The sequence below is a fragment of the Astatotilapia calliptera genome, chromosome 20 (assembly GCF_964374335.1).
Source record: "Astatotilapia calliptera chromosome 20, fAstCal68.1, whole genome shotgun sequence".
Classification (NCBI taxonomy): Eukaryota; Metazoa; Chordata; class Actinopteri; order Cichliformes; family Cichlidae; genus Astatotilapia; species Astatotilapia calliptera.
Genome location: NC_137441.1, coordinates 15014687 through 15034665, shown reverse-complemented (window position 1 = coordinate 15034665; position 19979 = coordinate 15014687). Strand labels below are relative to the sequence as shown.

General features: G+C 39.6%; 1 protein-coding gene across 5 annotated transcripts; it reads left to right on the top strand.

The window, feature by feature from the left end:
- Window positions 1-2569: 2569 nt before the first annotated feature.
- On the top strand, window positions 2570-19407 carry uckl1b (uridine-cytidine kinase 1-like 1b). 5 transcript variants are annotated; one of them, XM_026153556.2, is made up of 15 exons: window positions 2570-2696; window positions 7804-7997; window positions 9938-10044; window positions 11140-11310; window positions 11684-11755; window positions 12522-12711; window positions 12822-12883; window positions 15263-15282; window positions 16007-16105; window positions 16228-16321; window positions 16831-16893; window positions 17046-17168; window positions 17399-17506; window positions 17603-17759; window positions 17880-19407. In XM_026153556.2, the coding sequence occupies exons 1-15, from the start codon at window positions 2623-2625 to the stop codon at window positions 17957-17959; spliced, it is 1614 nt and encodes a 537-aa protein (XP_026009341.1). In that variant the 5' UTR covers window positions 2570-2622; the 3' UTR covers window positions 17960-19407. The 5 variants fall into 5 exon arrangements, with proteins under 5 accessions (XP_026009341.1, XP_026009342.1, XP_026009343.1 ...); XM_026153557.2 differs by lacking the exon at window positions 15263-15282 and adding an exon at window positions 14146-14162; XM_026153558.2 differs by lacking the exon at window positions 2570-2696 and adding an exon at window positions 4998-5368.
- Window positions 19408-19979: the final 572 nt, after the last annotated feature.

The window sequence follows — 19979 nt, the reverse complement described above, 5'->3', positions numbered from 1 at the left end:
TGCTTGTTACTCGTTTCATTAATGACGTCACATTGACTGTGTTTACCTGACGAGCTTTGGTGTTGCAATATGATAGTTTAGCACTGCTTTTAACAGTGGGTATTTTATATTTTATCACACCCTTTACTATCTGTCTTCCTATGATGTGGAAAACACATATCTATCCCGCAGTGTGAGCTAACTGCAACATGTTTAGAGAGTACAGCAATACACCATATTTAGCTGATTTTGTTGGCTTGCTGATATTTTGATATCGATGTGTCTTCTCGAAATTGTATGGCTTTTTTTCCCACTCCCCTTCTTTTATTAATTTGCTTTAAAAAAAATGCTTTTTACATATGATGAAATCTACACAAAAAAGGTTGAGAAACTTTGTAGACCACAAACAACATTGTAGGCCTGAGTGTTGGCATACACTGTTATTTGATCCATTTTGACGATGCACATAAATTGAGCTTTTTCAGTACATGATGGCAAACGGATTGAGAGAGTCCTTTTATTATTATCTATTCAGTATGGGACAACAAGGCATATGTATGTGTGTTTGTTTCTGTATTTAGTGCACTTACTATACCATGAAATAGGCTTGAAATAGGAGTGTTGTTGGAGCTTTCTAGTTACCTGGACTGTGTGTGGTGTGACTTTTGTACCTGGGGAAACAGCAGGCTCAAGTGTCTTCCCTTTGTCAGCAATGTTATTTCCAAAACCAAGATTATTCCTTAGAAATTCCCCTAGACAGCTGAAGAAGTTTACACTTTTTATTTGGTGGTTTGTTTTGTATGCTACCTAGTTCAAAAGCAGGAAATGGCATCCAGCTCTGTTGTTGGGGTCATTGTGATGAGTTTTAAGAGATGATGTTGTAGCTCATAACTGTTTATGGTATATAGGTAACAAATTAAATGAGACTAATGATGTATTAAAGATTTCCATATCTGAAATTAAGCTGTATAGTACCTAACATTGGAGGATTCAACACCTCCTTTGAGTCTGAACTGTTACAATTTTTTCTCCCAAACTTGTTGTATTACCTGTGCATTAGTATCCCTTAACTAATTAATAAAAGTTTGTTGACTAAACATGTGTCATCTCTGTCACCTTTTAGTTACTTTTTTATAGCTATTGCAATGTACAATGTAGTTGATGGGATTGTAGATTGTGTAAAGATGATGAAGATGGTTATATACAGACAATCAGTGGAATATAATAAACTTATTAGGGTGAATATTTTGACAAACACAAGGCTGTGAAATAAGATTAATAGTCCTTTTAGCCAAGTACAGACAATAGACTATATATATTCAAACCAACATCACACATTAAAAGGAGCCCTTAGTGCATAGGTGTCAAACTCTGGCCCGCGGGCCAAATTTGGCCCGCAGCGTAATTACATTTGGCCCGCAAAGCCATACCAAATTACTATTAGAGCTGGCCTGCTGGTATTATACAGCTAATATATATATTGTTTAGTATTAAGCTTTGCTGTTCCATATTCAGTTTTTCAGCTAAACTTGTTTGAGTCCATAAAGACTCATTCTTATATCTGGAGGAAGATTTTTTTCTTCAATAAATATTAACGTTAGCCCGCGACTTTGTTCCATTTTGAATTTTGGCCCACTGTGTATTTGAGTTTGACACCCCTGCCTTAGTGCATAAATGTTTTTTTAAATGCAGCTGAATAATTAGGGTTACAATTTTATCTAATACTGGCTTTTATCACACTTGTTCATAGTTTATTAAAGCTGCACTTAGTTGCCACTAATTGTGCTCATGAACAAAAGGAAATATATATTTGTACAGTACTGTGCACAACCCCTCACTGAGCCACCCCTCACTTCTTTATATTTTGCTAGGAAACTGGAAATTTGGGGCTGAGATTTATTGAAACGTACAAAAATTCCTGGAAAATAGTGTAGGTGAAAATAACTCTAAAAAGCTTGGAATGTCCACCTTCAATCACCAACACAGCCTGAACTCTGTTAGGAAAGCTTTCTTTTAATTTCTCAAAGAAGTCAAGCCAAGCCAGTTTATTTATACTGTGCACTGAAACACAACAGACACTGAACAAAGTGCTGTCACAACACTGGTTCATTCCTTGATATAGGTGGTTTTTTGTTGTTTTGTTTGTTTGTTTTCCATTAGTAGGTCAGTGTTAAGTGGTTTAACAAACAAATAACATTCTTCTGAAAATGTTAAGGTACAAGAACTGGACTGAAAATCATTTAAAAGACTTTAAGAGAACTATTGCTCAAGACTGCTTTAAAAAATTACCAGAAAGTCTGGTTTCTTGGAAGCAAAATATAAGGACATAGGAGTGGCTCAAGACACAGCACTGTAAAGTTATTTAGATTTGGAGAGAGATTATGAAGCAAAACTAAAATTTAAAAACTGACTAAAAAGATTCATCTCCACTCCCACCTACACGTGGCCTGTAAAAGGCCCTGTAAGCTTAAAATAAAAGTACATGCTGTTTATTGTGAATAGAAAAAACGGATCACGTGCATTCTGGGGCTTGAAGTCCGAGTGCAGCCGCGAAGCTGAAAGAGATTCCACTGAAGAAATACAAGTCCCATGATGCCTCAGCTGTGACTGCGCTCTTAACACCTGATTGTCAACAGGGCAGAAATGTCTGTGGTTAGCGTGGAAGACAGGCGCTCAACGATGGACAGCGAAGCGAAAACTTCCTCTGTATCGAACAGGTATAGAGTTTGTAGATTGCTTCGGAAACCTTTGGTATTATAGTACATTATTATGACGTTACTGGATGCATTTTTTTTTTCATCTTATCCTGGCAGTTGGGTTAAGCATCTTTACGGAAACACGACCTGTTACACTGTACGTCCCAGTGGTACAGTAATTAATATATAATACGCCTGATAAATGTAACAGCAGTCTAGAAGTTACAGTATAATTATTAGTTTATTATAAATATAATAAACCCGAGGCCTGCTTTTTGAGTCTCTCTTTTTGTCCACTCTCTCTCCCTCTCTTTGGCTTTACGATCTGTCATCTTATTTTACACGAGGTTGCCTCGTAGCTTTACTTCATTGTAATCTTCGGAAGCGAAGAAATCACATCAAACACGTCTTTACCAAGCAGTCACTGTTAACTGAAACATGCTCACCTATTTTAACGTGTAATGGGAATCGCTAGAGAGAATTGGAGAGCTAGCTTAAAGCAGAGAAAGTGGACTAAGAGAGCTTTCTTTTAGCAGAGGTGGAAAGCACGCGCCTTGGTGTTTTCTGGAGGTACTGCGGCGTGAGTAAAGCGGGTATTTCTGGCAAATGTCATCTTCCTATGGGATATATAAGGTAACGGAACAGAATCACATTTGGGTTAGGTGACTAAGACTCAAGCTGAAGCACTTGGTCCAGTTGTTTGTCAGCTGCTGGTCTGCCTTAGATGTTCAATACCTCGTTATTCCACAAGAGGGCGGTATTGTATTGGTGTGTCCGGAACAGAGAAGTTCCTGCTCTTCTAGACGTCAACCTTAGTGGCTCGCAGGCTTTAAAGTTATACTCACATTATTAAATGTATGACCGCTGATATTAATATAGTTGTATGACAGAACTCAGTTGGTCACTAAACTATAACCTAACACAGAGGCACCATAAACTGTTAATTGAGGCAGTACCGGGCCAGTCGAGAGCTCTGCAAGGCAAAGGTTCTATGCACTGCAACCTCCCTTTATCACTGAATATATTTGACTTTTTTTTTAAATTAGTAAGTAAAGTCAGCATTACATGCTGTTACTAATACGTTTAGCTTATATTATAGTGTGTTTACAGTATTAGTTTTAGGTTAAGTGTTATTGCAGCCGAGACTTTGTAAGCCTCCTGTGCATCACTGTCGCCATAGCGAGATGGCTGAATGTTTGGCATAGAAACCAGTTCAGGCTTCTTGTTTCGATGTGGCTTTCTTGCTCTGCAGCTGTCCTCTCGATGAAGATTAAAGCGACAGTGACACTACCAAACCATTACAGTTCAGATTAGAGGAGAACACTCAATTCTCTTTCCCCTGTTGGTCCCCTGTATAATATAAAAAAGTGAATAAAGAGAAATGAAGTCTGGTCAGAATCCATGTTCCAAAATATTTGGAAAAGCTTTCATGTTGCTTTGTATTATAGCTAGTAGCTTCTCTAAGCTGCTTGATTGTTTTTCTGTGCACTGAAAAGCAATTAGTCCATCTCCTCTGAACTCTGAGCATAATGATTTGTTTGTCTGTACAAGTTGTGGCTAGGGAGGAGTGAAATGGCGTGCATGTGTGTGTGTGTCTGTGTGCGTTTCCCAGGGCTGTTCCCCAGACCGTCAGCTGATAGAGCAGCAGTGGTAGTGTTGGGTTTCATCATGCTGTTTATTCCCCAGTCTTCACTGTGAGTGAAAACAGGGAGGGGACTTTGCTCTTCGGGCGTGTGTGTGTGTGTTTGCTGTGGTGCTGACATCTCTAGACTCGGTATAAGGCACACAGAGGCACTGTATGTCCCCACAGGGTAAAAGCACATCAGCTCCCCTCTACCCTTCCCCTCTGTCATCCCCGCACCCCCTTCAATTTCTCTTCACCTCCCCAACACAGCCTGAGGCGTCTCTGTTGTGAATTCAGCCAACTGCATCAACATCAGAGGAGAATAATGGCTGGCTGTGTGACTGCGCTGCACTCTTGTTATTTATTTCTTTGTTTTGTCTTGTTTTGGGTTGTTTTTTCCACCCTCTAGTTTGTTTCTTCTCTTGTCACTCTCTTCTGGTTCCTCTTTCACCTCCGGCCACATACTGCGACACTGACTGCCAAAGACAGATGACCCAAGCTTGGCATGTGTCTGTGTGTGTTTATATATGTGGGTGTGTGCGTGTGTGTACCAGGAGTGGTGTGGTCTGGTTCTAACCCGGTGCTATTAATACACCCTAATGAACATAATCTGGAGGGCAGGTTATCCTCTTATGTTTGTTGGCTGGGCGTCTAATGGGAGGAGCAGCGAGTTAGTGAAAGAGGAGGGAAATGCTGTGCTGTAGTTTCACACTGAGTGCGCCTCCTCTACCAAGCTGCAGTGCCTTCTCTCTCGCTCTGTTGAGAGAATGGAAGAAATAGAAAGCTAAGCAAATGTTTAAAGTTTCGTTTCTCATCCAAGCCGATTCCCATGTATATTAACCACCTTCTGTCGCCACCTCTCTGGATGTGATGCTCCAGAGAGGAGCGCTGTTAAGTGTGTGTTTGAGTGCATATGAATATGTACACTGAGTATACCGGCTGACAATAGTATAGGATTAAAACACAACTTTTGGAGTACAAACACTGGAAGCTTCCCAGTTATGAACACTCTACCAGCTTACTCAGGAGCTAGAATATCTGGCTGTTGGACGCTAAGATCTGATGGCAGGTAAGTGCATTTTATTTCCTTTAATGTACTCCTTAGGTGACCTGGGCAACTTTATTCCTGTCTGTAGTTTAAATGTCCTTAAAATGTGTACAGCTAATGCTTTTAAAAGTCTGGATAAACAGGAAAGACAACTCCAAGTTGAAGCTCACTTGTTTATACCCTCTAGGTTTTTGTCTACATACTTTAGGAAATGTGGCACCTTCTAAGTGCAAACGTGATGTGAGGAACCGTAAAGTTTTTTTTAAACTGAGAATTTTACACTGACATTACAGTAGTGTTACGTACTTGTACATACTCGTTTTTTATGAAATCTTGTTGGACAAATGAACAAGCTGATGTGAAACAGTAGTCACTTTATGCAGCTAGGTTGTGTTAATTTACTCTTTGTGTGAGCCATTGTGGAGAAAGTAAAGAAAAACATGTCGCTTTACTGACATTAGATGTGACGTTGCGTCTTGATTTGCTGCTAATATTATCCTTCAATCTGCTGCCCATAAGGCTTAGATGTCTGCTTCATAAGGGCCTTCTCAGGTACCCCACACTATAACTTCTTATCACAAAGGTGCATTCATGTAATGTTTTGAAGCACTGGGTACTGTAAGTGTAACCACAGAACAAGGACATGATTCAGCACAGTCAGCTAAGCTAATCTTTTATTGCACACTAGTTGGGTTTTAACTGATAACCATACTTCAGTGAGCTATGTCCTGCGCACGCTCTCAGCAGTCTCCCACTCTGCTCCCGGGCTCCCTCTAACCAGGTGACCCTGGTGAGATAAGATAAATCTTTGTTCTCTCTTGTTTGCTCCTCTTCTGAGCTCCTGGCAGTCCACCTGGGCAGGTATATGACCTATATAAATGTGTGGAGCCTGACAGTTGACTGGAAAACAGAGGAAGATCTAAGACTTGTTTATTACAAACGCCGCTATAGTTATGGCCGCTGGCTTTTTACAGTCTTCACTGGGTGAAGTGTGGATGGCTCGGATAATGCAGTAAGTGTTCCAACTGTTGCTCAGTTAGGCATACCGCACACAGATGTTACGTTGTATTTGTTAAACAATGAACGCAGCAGTTGTTTTCATGATGATTGTGGGCGGCAATCGTTGAGCGACTTTAGATTGCTTCGCTAATCGAGTGGCATTTTCCTAAAAAAGCAATATTTTGTTTATCAAACGTCAGCGGCACAGCAGATTCTTGAGACGCTGACAAAATAGAGTTATGTAAGAGAAGTGAGGCTATTGTTTTAGAGGAAGTAATAGAGAGGTTGCTCACCAATCTGCTCGACCAGTTCTTTGTACCAAGTTTTTTCTCTGCTCTGAATTCCAGTTACTCACAACTGCCGAATGATTTGTAAAGGCACAACATTAAACTTAGTCATTATAGGTTAAGTAACTTACAATAGTGAAAGAGTAGCCCATATGTGCAGCTGTTTGCAGTTTAGACACAAAACTCTTGCAATGGGTATTACATAAATTTCTTTCTTAATTTCTTCTATCTTACAGAACAGATGAGAGACCATCAGGTGTAGTTTGAATAAGTCAATGCAAATTCACTCCATGCCTCGCTCGCCTAAGCACCTTGTACCTGTTTTGAATTGGCTTGTTGTCATTTGTTTATGAGGGCCTTTTTGCAGCAATCTTTTCGCTCGTAAAACTGATCACAGGACTATTCGATTAGTTGAATCAACATTTCTCCACTTCTAACATGTTCTGTAGGTGTTTTTAGGTACTGTAACCACCTGCTTTTCTAGCATGCTGTCTTTCCAGTGGCGGATACCTGATCCTTTCAATTGGTAAAATACAATGGACTATGAAAACACAATCCATCACTTTGACTCTATAATTCTCTTATGGTTATGGGGAGCTTTAGATGTAATATATTATACCATCTGTACATTAGTACCTGCAGCAGTTACACTGGACAAGACTGGACAAAGTTGACAGGTTGAAAAATTAACCAGTGACAGGAGGGAAAATGCTACACTGCTGTTTTGTTGGTAACTAACTGGGCCGCCTTTCTTTAGTCAATCTGTTCATCCATTGCATGGTTACATGCCACAAACAATGTCTGTCTCTGTGTGTCTAATGTGTCACCGGGCATTAGATACAAGGGGACAACAAGGCTATACCAAATAAGAGATTGCTATTTCAGTGGGACTGATCCTGTATATTACATTGGTATGTTATTGCCTTGATTCTGTTGTTTTACCTCGTTACCTTTCCATGAACGCTCACCGATGTTAGAAGTTGAAATCATGACACAGCACATTCGGGTTCAGTGTGTCTTACTATATACAGGTGGAGAAGATGTGATGATGGAGAATGTTGGCGTTATACTGCTACGCAAAAGGTTTTATGAAACCCAGAAAAATGCAGTGACAAGAAGGAAAGTTGCTTCCTGTGTACCAGAGAGTAATGTCATGTTTCTCATCTGCAGTGGAGGTGGCGAGGGATCACTCGACCGTCTCCTCCCCTCGGTAAGCACAGGCCTCTCGCCCAGGAAAAGGACAACCAGCCAGTGTAAGTCAGAGCCTCCTCTGCTACGCACCTCCAAACGAACAATCTACACTGCTGGTCGCCCACCCTGGTACAACGAGCATGGAACACAGTCCAAAGAGGCATTTGTCATTGGTAAGAAGAATGACTTTCTGTGTTTGACATTTAGACATCATAAAGATCTATGACCTGTCAGAGCCCCAGCTTAGATTAAGTGGTGAGTTTTCATCTAAAGTATTATAAATATGTTCGGATTGTACCTTTAAATTTAGGAAACTAATGAATAATTGTTTATAAACTAACCTTATACTTTGTATAAGTGAAAATTTTTAATGTTTAGAAAACTCAGGGAATGCACACATTAGCATAATTTCTTCCCATATAGTTGTGGCACAAAGTTGTCATTACCTTATTTAAGGTAAGGTAAGGCATTTTCTTGGCGTATTTGACCATTTTATGAAGAAGAAAGCTTGAGAAACCTAAGCCCAGTTAGAGATGCACTGGTTAAAATTAGTTGTTTTTCACAAACTGGAGAGTTTCCTCTTTGGCAGAGTGTTTTTAAATACAGGAAAGCCCTGCTATACTAGTGATAAAGGGCATTAACTCACAATTTCTCACTGGATGGAGCAAAGCAGATCCATCCAAGTATGTTAAAGATGGGTGTGCCCTGCTATCAGGAAGTGCTGAACTAATGTGTGAGAGACTTTGTGAAAAATAGGAATAAAGAGAACGTTTATGTTGAAGAATGTTATTGGCTCTGTTTCTGCATGCCTTTTTAAAATAGCCTAAAGCAACCTCACAATGCACTCAAACAAGTCTTGCCAAACTAGTCAAACTACTGATAGCATGTTTGCACCAAGTGAAGGTACACTTACCAAACACTTTATTAGGGCCACCTTGCTGGTACCAGGTTGGATCTCCTTTGGCCTTCAGAACAGCCTTAATTCATGACATAGATTGAAAAAAGTACTGGAAACATTGCTCAGAGATTTTTGTCCACATTGACATGGACTGATTCTTATATAGCGCTATTTTACCTCAGCACTCAAAGCGCTTGTTTTTTTTATTGACATGACAGCATCACACAGTTACTGCAGATTTGTTGGCTGCACATCTCAAAGGTGTTTTCTCACTTGCATTGATCTGTGACTGTGGAGGCCATTTGAGTAACTCCTTGTCATGCTTAAGGATCCACTTTGAGATGAGTTGAGATTTGTAACACGGCACATTTTCCTGCTGGAAAATGTGACCACATGAACATGGTCAGTAACAATACTTGGACTGTGGCATTTAAACATTGCTCAAGTCGCTACTAAGGAGTCCAAAGTTTGTCAAGAAAATATCCGCCACATCATTACACCGCCCTGAAGGCAGGGTGGTTAGATTAGATTAGCCTCTATTGTCCTCTGGGGACAAATTTACCTTGGACAAGCGAGGGAAACACATCATGTAAAATAACACACATATGCAAACACTCACAGAGAAAATGTAACTCCAACTCACAGTTTTGTACCTTTTTCCTGAAGACATCAACTCATAATCATTATAAAGGATGTCATTTTTGTCCGTAGTAATTTTAACTATCTTTGAATCAGATTTTGAATTTGGGATCTGAGCTTGACAGAAAGGTTTTCAAACCATGTAGTGATACCATAACAGATAATAGATTCAACAGTTCCCCTAACATCACGCATTTATTCACTCCAAGGTAGCCTTAAGCTCTGAAAACCTCTGACTCTGCCATCTGAACGTCACAGCAGACGTTTTTCCAATTTCCTTTTTTCCAGTTTTGTTGACCCCTGGAAACTGTAGCATCAGATTTTCTATTTTTGGGTCATCCTCTGTAAAATCTAGAGATGGTTGTGTGGGAAAATCCCAGTAGATAAGCAGTTTGTGAAATAATTACAGTAAAACCATACCTATTAGTCATTTCAACTTTCTTCCCAATTCTGATGAACTTTTTAAACGTCTGCAGATCATCTTGACCATGTCAACTTGCCTAAATTCTTTTGTTTTTGTAATTTAACTGGAAGGAAGTTATTACTCAATGGCTGTTTGTCAATTTTTAATTTCAGGCCTGTGTGGTGGCAGCGCTTCAGGAAAGACAACTGTAGCAAGGAAAATCATAGAAGCTTTAGATGTACCCTGGGTTGTACTACTCTCAATGGACTCTTTTTACAAGGTATTTCTGTGGTGTCTACAAAACCGTATATGTCCTTTTGCATGCAGTGATACATTTGTCACTGTATCTGTGAAGTTGTTAAAAGTTATCTGAATTTTTAAATGTTGCTGCATGTCTAAATAAGTGTTTAGAGTTATAAATAAGACATGTGATAGGTCCAAGAAACTCTGTTCTTATCACTTTTGTCTTGAATGGCTGTTAACCACCCAGGGGCCTAAAGGAAGGCTAAAGAAAAGCGAGCCTGAGTGCAGGAAACAGGGTGAAAGAGAAAAGGAAACATTTCCTTTGGATCCCAGAGGGAAAATGAGAAAAAGAGGTTTTGATTAGAGAGAGAGAAGAAACAAGAGTAGATAAAATATAAGGAGGCAGTGCTGAAAACAAGGATGAAAACACAGTGATGGGTGTTAGGGGGAGAGAAAAAGAGATGTAGTGAACAGTGTAGCAAGAGCCATCATTCTTGCCCCCTCTACACCTCCACCCACTCTCTAGTTGTGTAATCCTGTCAAAATCTGACAGCGGCAGATCAGACTGTGCAGAGTTGGAGGGATTTACCAGTGACCAGTGCCGCTGTAGCCCTCAGCAAGTGGTGGTCTGCTCACCACATTTTACAAAAGATTGCCATTTATTTTCAGTTAATCTATGCATTTTTATATTTTGCTTTTTTTCCAGTATAACATTGGTTTATTACATAAATATGTTACCAGTTCATTTGAGAAGGGAGTGTTGCTGTTCATTAACTGCCAAATACCAGGACTGGGTTTTTAATGTTCAACCACCCAAAGGACAGATACGTGCGTGCACATACCACCTCGTACGGACGTCACTGTGGCACATGATGTCCTCCTAAATTTAGGTCCCCAAACTTCTCTGCTCTCAATCAGCGATCTGTGCCAAAATGTTTTTGCGTTATTATTTGTGAATGCATCATTTGTTGTACTGCAAAACACGTGTGTAATGTTAGTTGACTAAGAGATTTTTCTTTTGATATGCAAATATTATTATGTGTTCATGCCATTTTCTCAGGAAATCTTGTAGCATTGAAAAGCAGCATGCAGTGGTGACATACTCTAACTTCAGTATCGTGGCAATCCTCAGGTCCTGTCCCCAGAGCAGCAGGCAATGGCTGCCAGTAACGACTATAACTTTGACCACCCAGATGCCTTTGACTTTGATTTGCTGACACACACCTTGCGCAAACTCAAACAGGGCAAGAGCGTGAAAATCCCTGTGTATGACTTTACAACTCACGGGAGACAAAAGGACTGGGTAAGGATGAATGCACAGACCCAAACATTTGGCTTTGTATTTTTAAGTTATTAAGTAGCGTGTCATTTTTGCATATAATCCCTCCTTTTTGTTTACCGAAGAAGGTTTTAATCCTCTTTTCTATAGATTTAGCTGCATTGTAAAGCTGTACATCTCCAGATGGTCTCCGACAGATCGCTATTGTGATATCTGTCTACTTCTCTTTATCCTATCACACACAGACATTCACACATTAGTGAGGCAAGTCAGTTTGAGAGCTTACAACGATTGTTGGAATACATGCACACTTAATGTGTAGTGCTTTAATGCCCTCGTTCTCATTTTTGGTATGTAAATTGTATTGTGTTATTACATGTACATGTCTCTGCCCCAGAAAACAGTTTATGGAGCCAGTGTTATCATCTTTGAGGGAATCATGGCCTTTGCAGATAAAGAACTGTTGCAGGTAAGAGAAGGTCATTAGCCCTGAACAAACCAATACAAGGTCCTACTGTCAGCTTTGTTGTCAAAAATATGTATTACCTAATAAAAAAAAACACTCTTAGAAAACACATACAAGTGGTGTAAGAGGTCTTTATTAAACAAGAGGTAGCTGTTTATTTTTCCCATGTTGTGTACATAGACAAGATTTGCAGGTTTTTAAAATAGATTCAGCATATGCATGATAGCCCAAGATAAGTAAATAGATTGAAAAGCCTGATATGTTTGTATGCACTGTGTGTCAGCTAATATGTGCAGAGAAGTGAATATTGATTTAAAGATAAGAAAAAAATATCTGCAGTACATAGTTTGTCCACTTGAGGGCGCTGACAGGTTTGTTTTTCAACTGTTAAGTGTCATCGATTTAAAAGACGTAATGGTTCTGAATAACTGCAGTATCAACTGCAACACAGTAAAGTTAATGAGTTTTTTCCTTTAAAGGTCTGTTAAAATCAGAAGTCATTGTAAGCAAAAGAGAAGCATTAGTTATCTAATATTCATTCATTTTTCATCTATACTTACATTGACGTTGCAGGAAATATTTTTTGCTTTCAGATCTTTCATTCATTCATTCAATTTTTTTCTAGAATTTCTTGCAGGCTTTCACAATAACCCTTTAAAAATACAAATTTGAATACAGTTTGGTATTTTAAGCTCGCTATTTTCATGTCATCTGTTTGTGAATGTGTCTTATATTACTTTGTGTTGATCTAATCAACTTGTTTTTCCAGTTGCTGGACATGAAGATCTTTGTGGACACAGACTCTGACATCCGCCTGGTGCGCCGATTGAGGAGGGACATTACAGAAAGGGGCCGAGATATCGAGGGGGTCATCAAGCAGTATAACAAGTTTGTTAAGCCAGCTTTTGAACAATACATTGAGCCTACCATGCGACTGGCTGATATCGTGGTGCCACGTGGTGAGTATATACCAACATACTTTCATGTACATGTTCAGTATAGCAGCAACAATCCTAAAAAGATTTAAAATTAAAGCCTCATTTTTATGCTTTCTTTTTTTTCCGGTCAGGAGGTGGCAACATGGTGGCAATCGACTTGATCGTACAGCATGTTCACAGTCAGTTGGAGGAGGTAAGTGAGGTCATGCTTACAGACATAAATATAAATACACACGCAGAAAATCTGTCATGCCACTTAAATAGTTAATTTGGGGGGAGAATTATAACCTTTCATTTGTCCTTTTTCTTGATGGCCTCCGGGTCAGTACATCTAGTTATGTTATTGCATTCATAAGAGGGTGTATGTGCAGGCTCCCCTTCAGTATGTGCCTGTAATTTCAAGGCAGATCACCCCCTCTAGTGGAAAGAAACTTTACTGAGGCTGAATGTCTGTAAGTGCTTTGGGGAAAGGTTTAATCATTAACACTCAATGGAAAAAACTGTTCTAAACTGGTTTTGGTTTTGCTAACTTTCCTAGTAACAGTAACAAACTGTAGTTATTTGGTTCAGAGAACATAAATTTTAAATTGCTTTGTTTTTTTATCTTCTACTTTTTTCTTCTCTTATGTGTTTATTTGAACACTCAAAAAACTTGACAAGATTTTAAAAAGTGTTTAATTATTAGTCATTTTCTGAATCTACTGCCAAAGCACTTAAAGCAAGAAGGCTAAATGATGTTTTCTGAAATGTGCTCTATGAAAACAGGGCTTCTGTTTCTGTTTTCTTATCATTTCATACTTGAGAAGAAGAATGAATATGAATATAGCCCTTTAAATATGGCATATATGTGTGGTTTAGTGATTTACACAAACAAATAATCCCTGGTTAGACCCTTGGAGGAGACTCAAATCCCTTTGGGGAAGGACATCCGGCTAATGCAGAGCTCCCCACTGTGGTGACCCCTTGTGAATAAGGGAGCAGCTGAAAGTAGCTTCCTCAAATAAAGAAAATATGTCAGGTGGAGCTTGCTGACAGAAATAGGTTTCAGTGTTTTAACCATATTAACCTCTTGCTGTGGTTATTTGTCCTGCATTAATTCAAACCAAACTAATCTCCAGGCATTTAGTTTAGGAATAAATGTAATCACAGTGGAAACATTACATCCTAATACATAATTATGCAGCATTAGTCACACAGCCTTATAAGACACCCTATCTTCATACTTGTCATACACAATGTCGATTGATGGCCTGTTAGACGCACTTTGGGATTAGCTGTGCAACATGCACTAATCACTGGTCACCAAAGGCACGCTCTTGGCTGTCGGAGCACTTTGCCCTACTGTGCAGTTTGCTTTGTTCCCTCACAACATACACACACTGAAACACATATGCTGCTGATGGACTGCTCTCTCACTCTCTCCCCCTCATCACCAAATCCCTCCATTGCTTGCAGCGGGAACTCAGCGTCAGGTAGAGTGGCCTTTATCCTTTATATCGTTCTCTCCTCAACATCTGCCCAGTTCCCCTGCTGCACCAGCTTTTTTACTGGGAGAGCGAGAATAAATGTCAAATCAGAAGAGAGCAAAACCAACCTCTACCTTCCACCGACGTGCTGGCTGCCATGACACGTCACCAGGCGGCATTCTTGTATCTTGTAGCTAACCAAATATGGCTAATTAGTGCTCTGTCAGTGGGGACATAATACACGGTTAAGACTCGGTCCACACCACCTCAGAATAAGAAGAAGTGGATCAAAATGTGCGAAAACTGCTGTCAACATTTAAAAGCTGCACTCTGATAAGAAGTTTGAAAGTGGTGTAGTGCAGCCAGCATTCAGTGTAAAGGTGTTGGTTTTCCTTCTCTCTACCTTTTAAAGAAATGACAACTCACACTCTTCCTGCCTTCTGTGTCTAAAAATACACCAATGAGTCAAGTCACTGACCCCTCCTTTCAGCAGCAGCAAGAATAAGAGAGAGAGTGACTACAACTGAAAACGAGAGAGAGAGGAAGCTCTTGCTACAGCTATTGTTGACTATCGCATACCTCAGCCACAGAAAAAGTTTCCAATACCCTACTACAAAGCGCTGAGTTTTTCCATTGAATGTCGGCCACAGTATCTGAGACAGAGAGAGAGAGGAAGTGAGCTTGGTGTCTGTCTTTAGACACAGGATGTGCTGGGGCCTGTGAGCTGAAATACCAACTTCTACTGTTCTACACAGTGTAAGAGTGACAGCCACACGATAGTTTGTGCACCTCCCACGCATACACGCAAGGGATGCATGGGTACAGATATCAAAATCGGAGCTAACACTTGGTTGGTTTCTTTTTCTCATTGCATTATTATTATTATTATTATTATTATTATTATTATTATTATTATTACTATTAAATTTTGATGTCATTTAGTTCAAGGACTTTTGACATTTGCAATTCTGGCTGTCACACTTTTCACTGTTCTCGATAATCTTTTCATCCACCTGATTTTATGTCTTTTCTCATTTTTCTTCCTCTTATCTGTTGTTGTTTTTTTTTTGGTTTGTTTTTTTGTTTATCTGTGTCCCTCCCCATAGAGGAAACTTCGCTGGGATATGTGAGCAGACATGCTATGATTTCTCTTTTCTTTGCATCTGGCTAATGTGTATCTCAGTGGCATTGCAGTCAGTCTAGTGTGAACAACACTGCATCACTGAGAATTTGTAAAAGCGTGTCTATTCCCCTCAAGTCCAAGGTAGAACGAGGCTAACAAGGCATTCAGAACTAATATTTATTCATGCAAACATGGGGAAATATTAGAAGTGCAGCCCTACCATGGGAAACTAATTATGCATGTGTTTATATTGCACATTTAAATCTTTTATTTGTATCTGTATAATTATAATTTTCAAATTAATCTATTTTTCCATTATCACGGTCTCTGTGGTGTTGTTATTTTCCACTGAAATACTCAAAACTGGCCCTGTGTGCGCTGCAATTTTGTGTGTGTGTTTCTTCCCAAGCACTCCCATTACTGTGGGTACACTGCCATTATCAACTTTACTCTAACTGCTATTGAAAAATTATTTGTGTGGGGTTTTTTTGTGTTATTTATTTATCTGTTTTTGCATGCACACACAGGTCTGTGTGTGTGTGTTAAAGTGTGTATGTGCACGTGTGTGTGTGTGTATGACCTTGCACATACTGTACACATGCGTGCAGAGCAGTCTTAATTGCACTGGCTTTCACGTGTTGCACTCATGCGTCTGTCCATCTTTTCTCTTTTCCGCTGCTCTCGGCGTGTACCACCCCCGCGCTACTATTTGTTGCCGTGGTTACAGGGCAGCCCTGGCTTCTGCACACCAGGCCCAACCCCTCCCCCAGACCCTCAGCGTTCTGGAGAGCACACCTCAAGTCAGGGGCATGCACACCATCATCAGGTAAAAGCTAAGAAAGCACATTGTTGTTCCGTTAATAACTGCATTTGTTTTCATGGAAACCTGGACGGTGGAAAGCTGCCGAATAAACCTTCGATCCTTCTTTTCTCGACCATCACATCTAGAAACAAGGAGACCAGTCGCGATGAGTTCATCTTTTACTCTAAGAGGTTGATGCGGCTGCTGATTGAGCGAGCCCTCTCCTTCCTCCCCTCACAGGTCCCAAACACAAACACAAAACGGTTCAATTCAAGTATTGTATTACACTCTTTCTTAATTAAGTTACGTTCTTTATACCAAGGAGGGCATTTAAACAATTGGAAAACTACCACAGATAGAGAGAGGTGTAGGAGAAAGAAAGCATGAGATAACCACTCAATAGAAAGATGCTGACAAGTCACACACGGAGACCGTGCTACAGTGTGTGGCCCTGAAATGGGGAAAAATCTGAAAAGGCACTGATAAATGGAAAAAAGAATCTCCCCATCTGTCTTCTACAAAGAAAATCAGATAGACATAGTGTATTGGCCTGCCACATGAGTATGGAAACTTATCAAGTCACCACAGTGGAAAGTTTCCATATCTTTATCGCAACATTCAGTGTGCATTTCACAAATGCACGTGACCGACAATTCAGCATTCACTGTAGCTTGTCACAGTATATTTTCCTTACTGTGGTAGACTATAGCATCGTTCTAAAGCTCTTATGATTTTTAATATTACCTCAGGTCCACATAGTGCAGACCCCCCAGGGAGAGGATTACGAAGGCAAGACTTTCCACGGAAAGAGGGTGAGTGAACTCCATTTGCTTCCTGCTATATTCTCTGTGCGTTATTTTTAATTGAGAAAAAAAGAAAAACATTCTGAAGAGTTTTGTCTCGAAACTAAATTGATGCAATTAACCTCTGCTTAATTTTTGTACCCCTCTTTGTTTTGCTTTAGATCACAGGGGTGTCCATCCTGAGAGCCGGGGAGACCATGGAGCCGGCTCTGAGGGCCGTATGCAAAGACGTCCGCATCGGCAAGATCCTCATCCAGACCAACCAGGACACTGGAGAGCCAGAGGTAATAAACCACATTAATGTCACATGCTGTCAAAAACCTATAACCAAAAACAATTTTGGTTATATGAGTTTTTACATTTACACATTTTCACAGTAACCTCCTTTGGCCTAGTTTGCCATGAAGCAGTTGTTTGTAATATTAGAGGTTTTCTATATGTATATATATATAGCTGTAGGTCATATGTGTCACATTTTAGCGTGAACCCACATCCTGTCTGTGCACAATTTTAGCTCCATTATCTTCGTCTACCGAAAGACATCAGTGAGGACCACGTGATTCTAATGGACTGCACTGTGTCCACTGGAGCTGCTGCCATGATGGCCGTGCGAGTCCTGCTGGTGGGTGCACCCAGTTGTTCACAACAATGCCAATGCCTCCTGTGCAAATGAATTGCACATGTAGATCATTTTTCACAGTTGTGTTTTCAATTTCAGGATCATGATGTTCAAGAGGACAAGATCCTGCTGGTTTCTCTGCTCATGGCTGAAATGGGAGTCCATTCTGTTGCTTACGCGTTCCCGCAGGTCAAAATCATCACCACGGCTGTCGACAAGAAAGTCAACGATCTCTTTCACATCATACCTGGAATAGGTGAGCAATGCTGAGGAAGCAGGAAGGACAGGACAGTTTTAAAGTCATTGAAATGTAAAAATAAGCATTGTAGCACTGTATTTATATTTTTTATCGATGTCGTTTATTGTTGTTTTTTAGGAAACTTTGGAGATCGGTATTTTGGAACAGACGCACCGCCTGACTGGAGTGATGAAGACATGGATGAGCCCAGTTACTAAATCAATTGCTGTCAGTTGACTTACTTTTTGAGAGTCAGGGCTGTGCTCCTGGACGATATGAAGACATACCATTTGCCCCCGTATGGCTGCTGTTGAAAAAAAAAAGACTAAAGAGAAGAAAAATGTTGCTTATTTGTATCTGTTTGGTTTTTTTAAATAATGTTATTTAAATTTGTGTTAAATATATTTTTATTTGTACAGAATGTAATAAGGTCAGAGCGTTTTAGCACTTAAATTGTGACAATCTCTATCGATTTCTGCAGAAATGTTCTGAAAAGATTTTTCTAGCCTTAAACCATGTACTGTGGACGACACAACTGAATGTGAAATTGCATGCGACATAAAAGGAAAAGAAAGAAAAAAAGAAGTAAACTTTTTAAGGTTATTTTTTACCACGCACCTTCCTCACAACTTTCACAAAAGTAAAATCAGAACATGAACTCATGTTGCTCAACTTCCATCGCCATGAGCACTTTCTGAAGGACCATTCAATCGGAAAATGTGTAGGTGTATTTTTTTTTGTCTCTCTCTTTTTTTTTAGCTCACTGGTTCACTCTTTTCCTTCTCTGTGGATGCTGACCTAACCAGTTGAAAAGGATGTTGAAAAGCATTTTTCATTATACGGCTTTAAGTGCGTACTTGTGGTGCGTATTTATGCAGAATGTCGCTCATTTGCATATTTTTTTACTATGGATAGTCCTGACCAGTCAGCGAGCAACTCGTACGTCTTTTTGTTGCAGTGAAAATGGGTCATCTTCATTTATGTGAAGTGTTTATTTTAGTCCCTCAGATCCCAATTTATCCCTCCATTATTTCATTTTTTTCAGCAGCCCATCAGATTGTTTGTTCAAAAACGGCTTTTGTGGACATATGAACTCAAAATATCCAAAGGTCACAAAGAGTCCTGATAGTGCCTCATCTTTAAACTGTCACGCTAAAAATGAATGAGATCTGTCAATGCCGTTGCCTGTTTAACATTTCCTTACTGTTTGCTGAAAATGATGCTTTAGTTTGCCAAACACGAGGCACTTCGCTTCATCCTTGCGGGTATACGAGTCCGGGATATTTGAGGAAAGTTGTCTATAAACTTCTGATATTATAAACCGGGCCATAATTACCATTACACAGTGTTCAGTTTAACAACATTTTCTATTTTTTCACAGTTATTTGCTTTTTTCAGGAAAGGATTCATAAAACGACAAAGGAAAAAACAAAAACATTGCACTGAAACTGTAAATCTGTTCTGTCACATACGCAGCAAGTTCACCTTTAAATATTAATTGTGTGTTAATGTACATTAAATGTGCACGGGTATGAACCGATTGTGTTATGTAGCCTCATTGGGTTTTACTCATCTGCATGTTTTGATTTTAATTCTTTTTGGGACTTTGTTTGGTTTTGTTTTGCTTTTTTAAAATATTGAATAAAAGTGCAATACAACTTTTAAACTGCTCACAGTTTATTTATGCGAAATGTGAATTTCAGAATCTAGTATTCTGCCAGCTCCCACGACTTATCTGAAAATATTCTCCACTCTGGCTGATTAAAATACACCTGCAAAAAACATAAAGCAGGGTGAATATTTCTACCTTTATCAACACATTTCGAGAACGAGAGACACATTACCTACACTCAATGAACAGGAAGGATATTGTGGTTGTCCTCTTCTCATGGAAAGTAACCTTGATATCTTCCATCACTTTCCATAATTATCACTCTGACAGCTGTCAAGATGTCAGCCGCAGTAAAGTGTGATTGACGTGCATTTCATGAGGCTGATGGACAATTACAAATCAGCAGCCTCTTGGGCAGATATCAACACACATGAAGCATCGTGTTTTCTTTCTTTCTTTTTTTTAGAAGGCAGGAGGACAGTCAAAAGACATCCAAGAGATACAAATATCAAGAAGCTGAGCAGCAACATTTGTATACTTGTTTGGTTCTTCAAAATATCAGCCGATTTTAAAGGTTTTCAGCAAAGGTTAAGTAGGCTCTGAAATGAGCTAATGTGCTAAACTGG

Excerpts from the sequence above, each read along its gene's own strand:
- uckl1b (XM_026153556.2), top strand. The coding sequence starts at position 2,623 with ATGTCTGTGGTTAGCGTGGAAGACAGGCGCTCAACGATGGACAGCGAA. Across the intron at positions 2,697-7,803 it reads ACTTCCTCTGTATCGAACAG|TGGAGGTGGCGAGGGATCAC; the intron begins GTATAGAGTTTG and ends TCTCATCTGCAG. Across the intron at positions 7,998-9,937 it reads CAAAGAGGCATTTGTCATTG|GCCTGTGTGGTGGCAGCGCT; the intron begins GTAAGAAGAATG and ends TTTTAATTTCAG.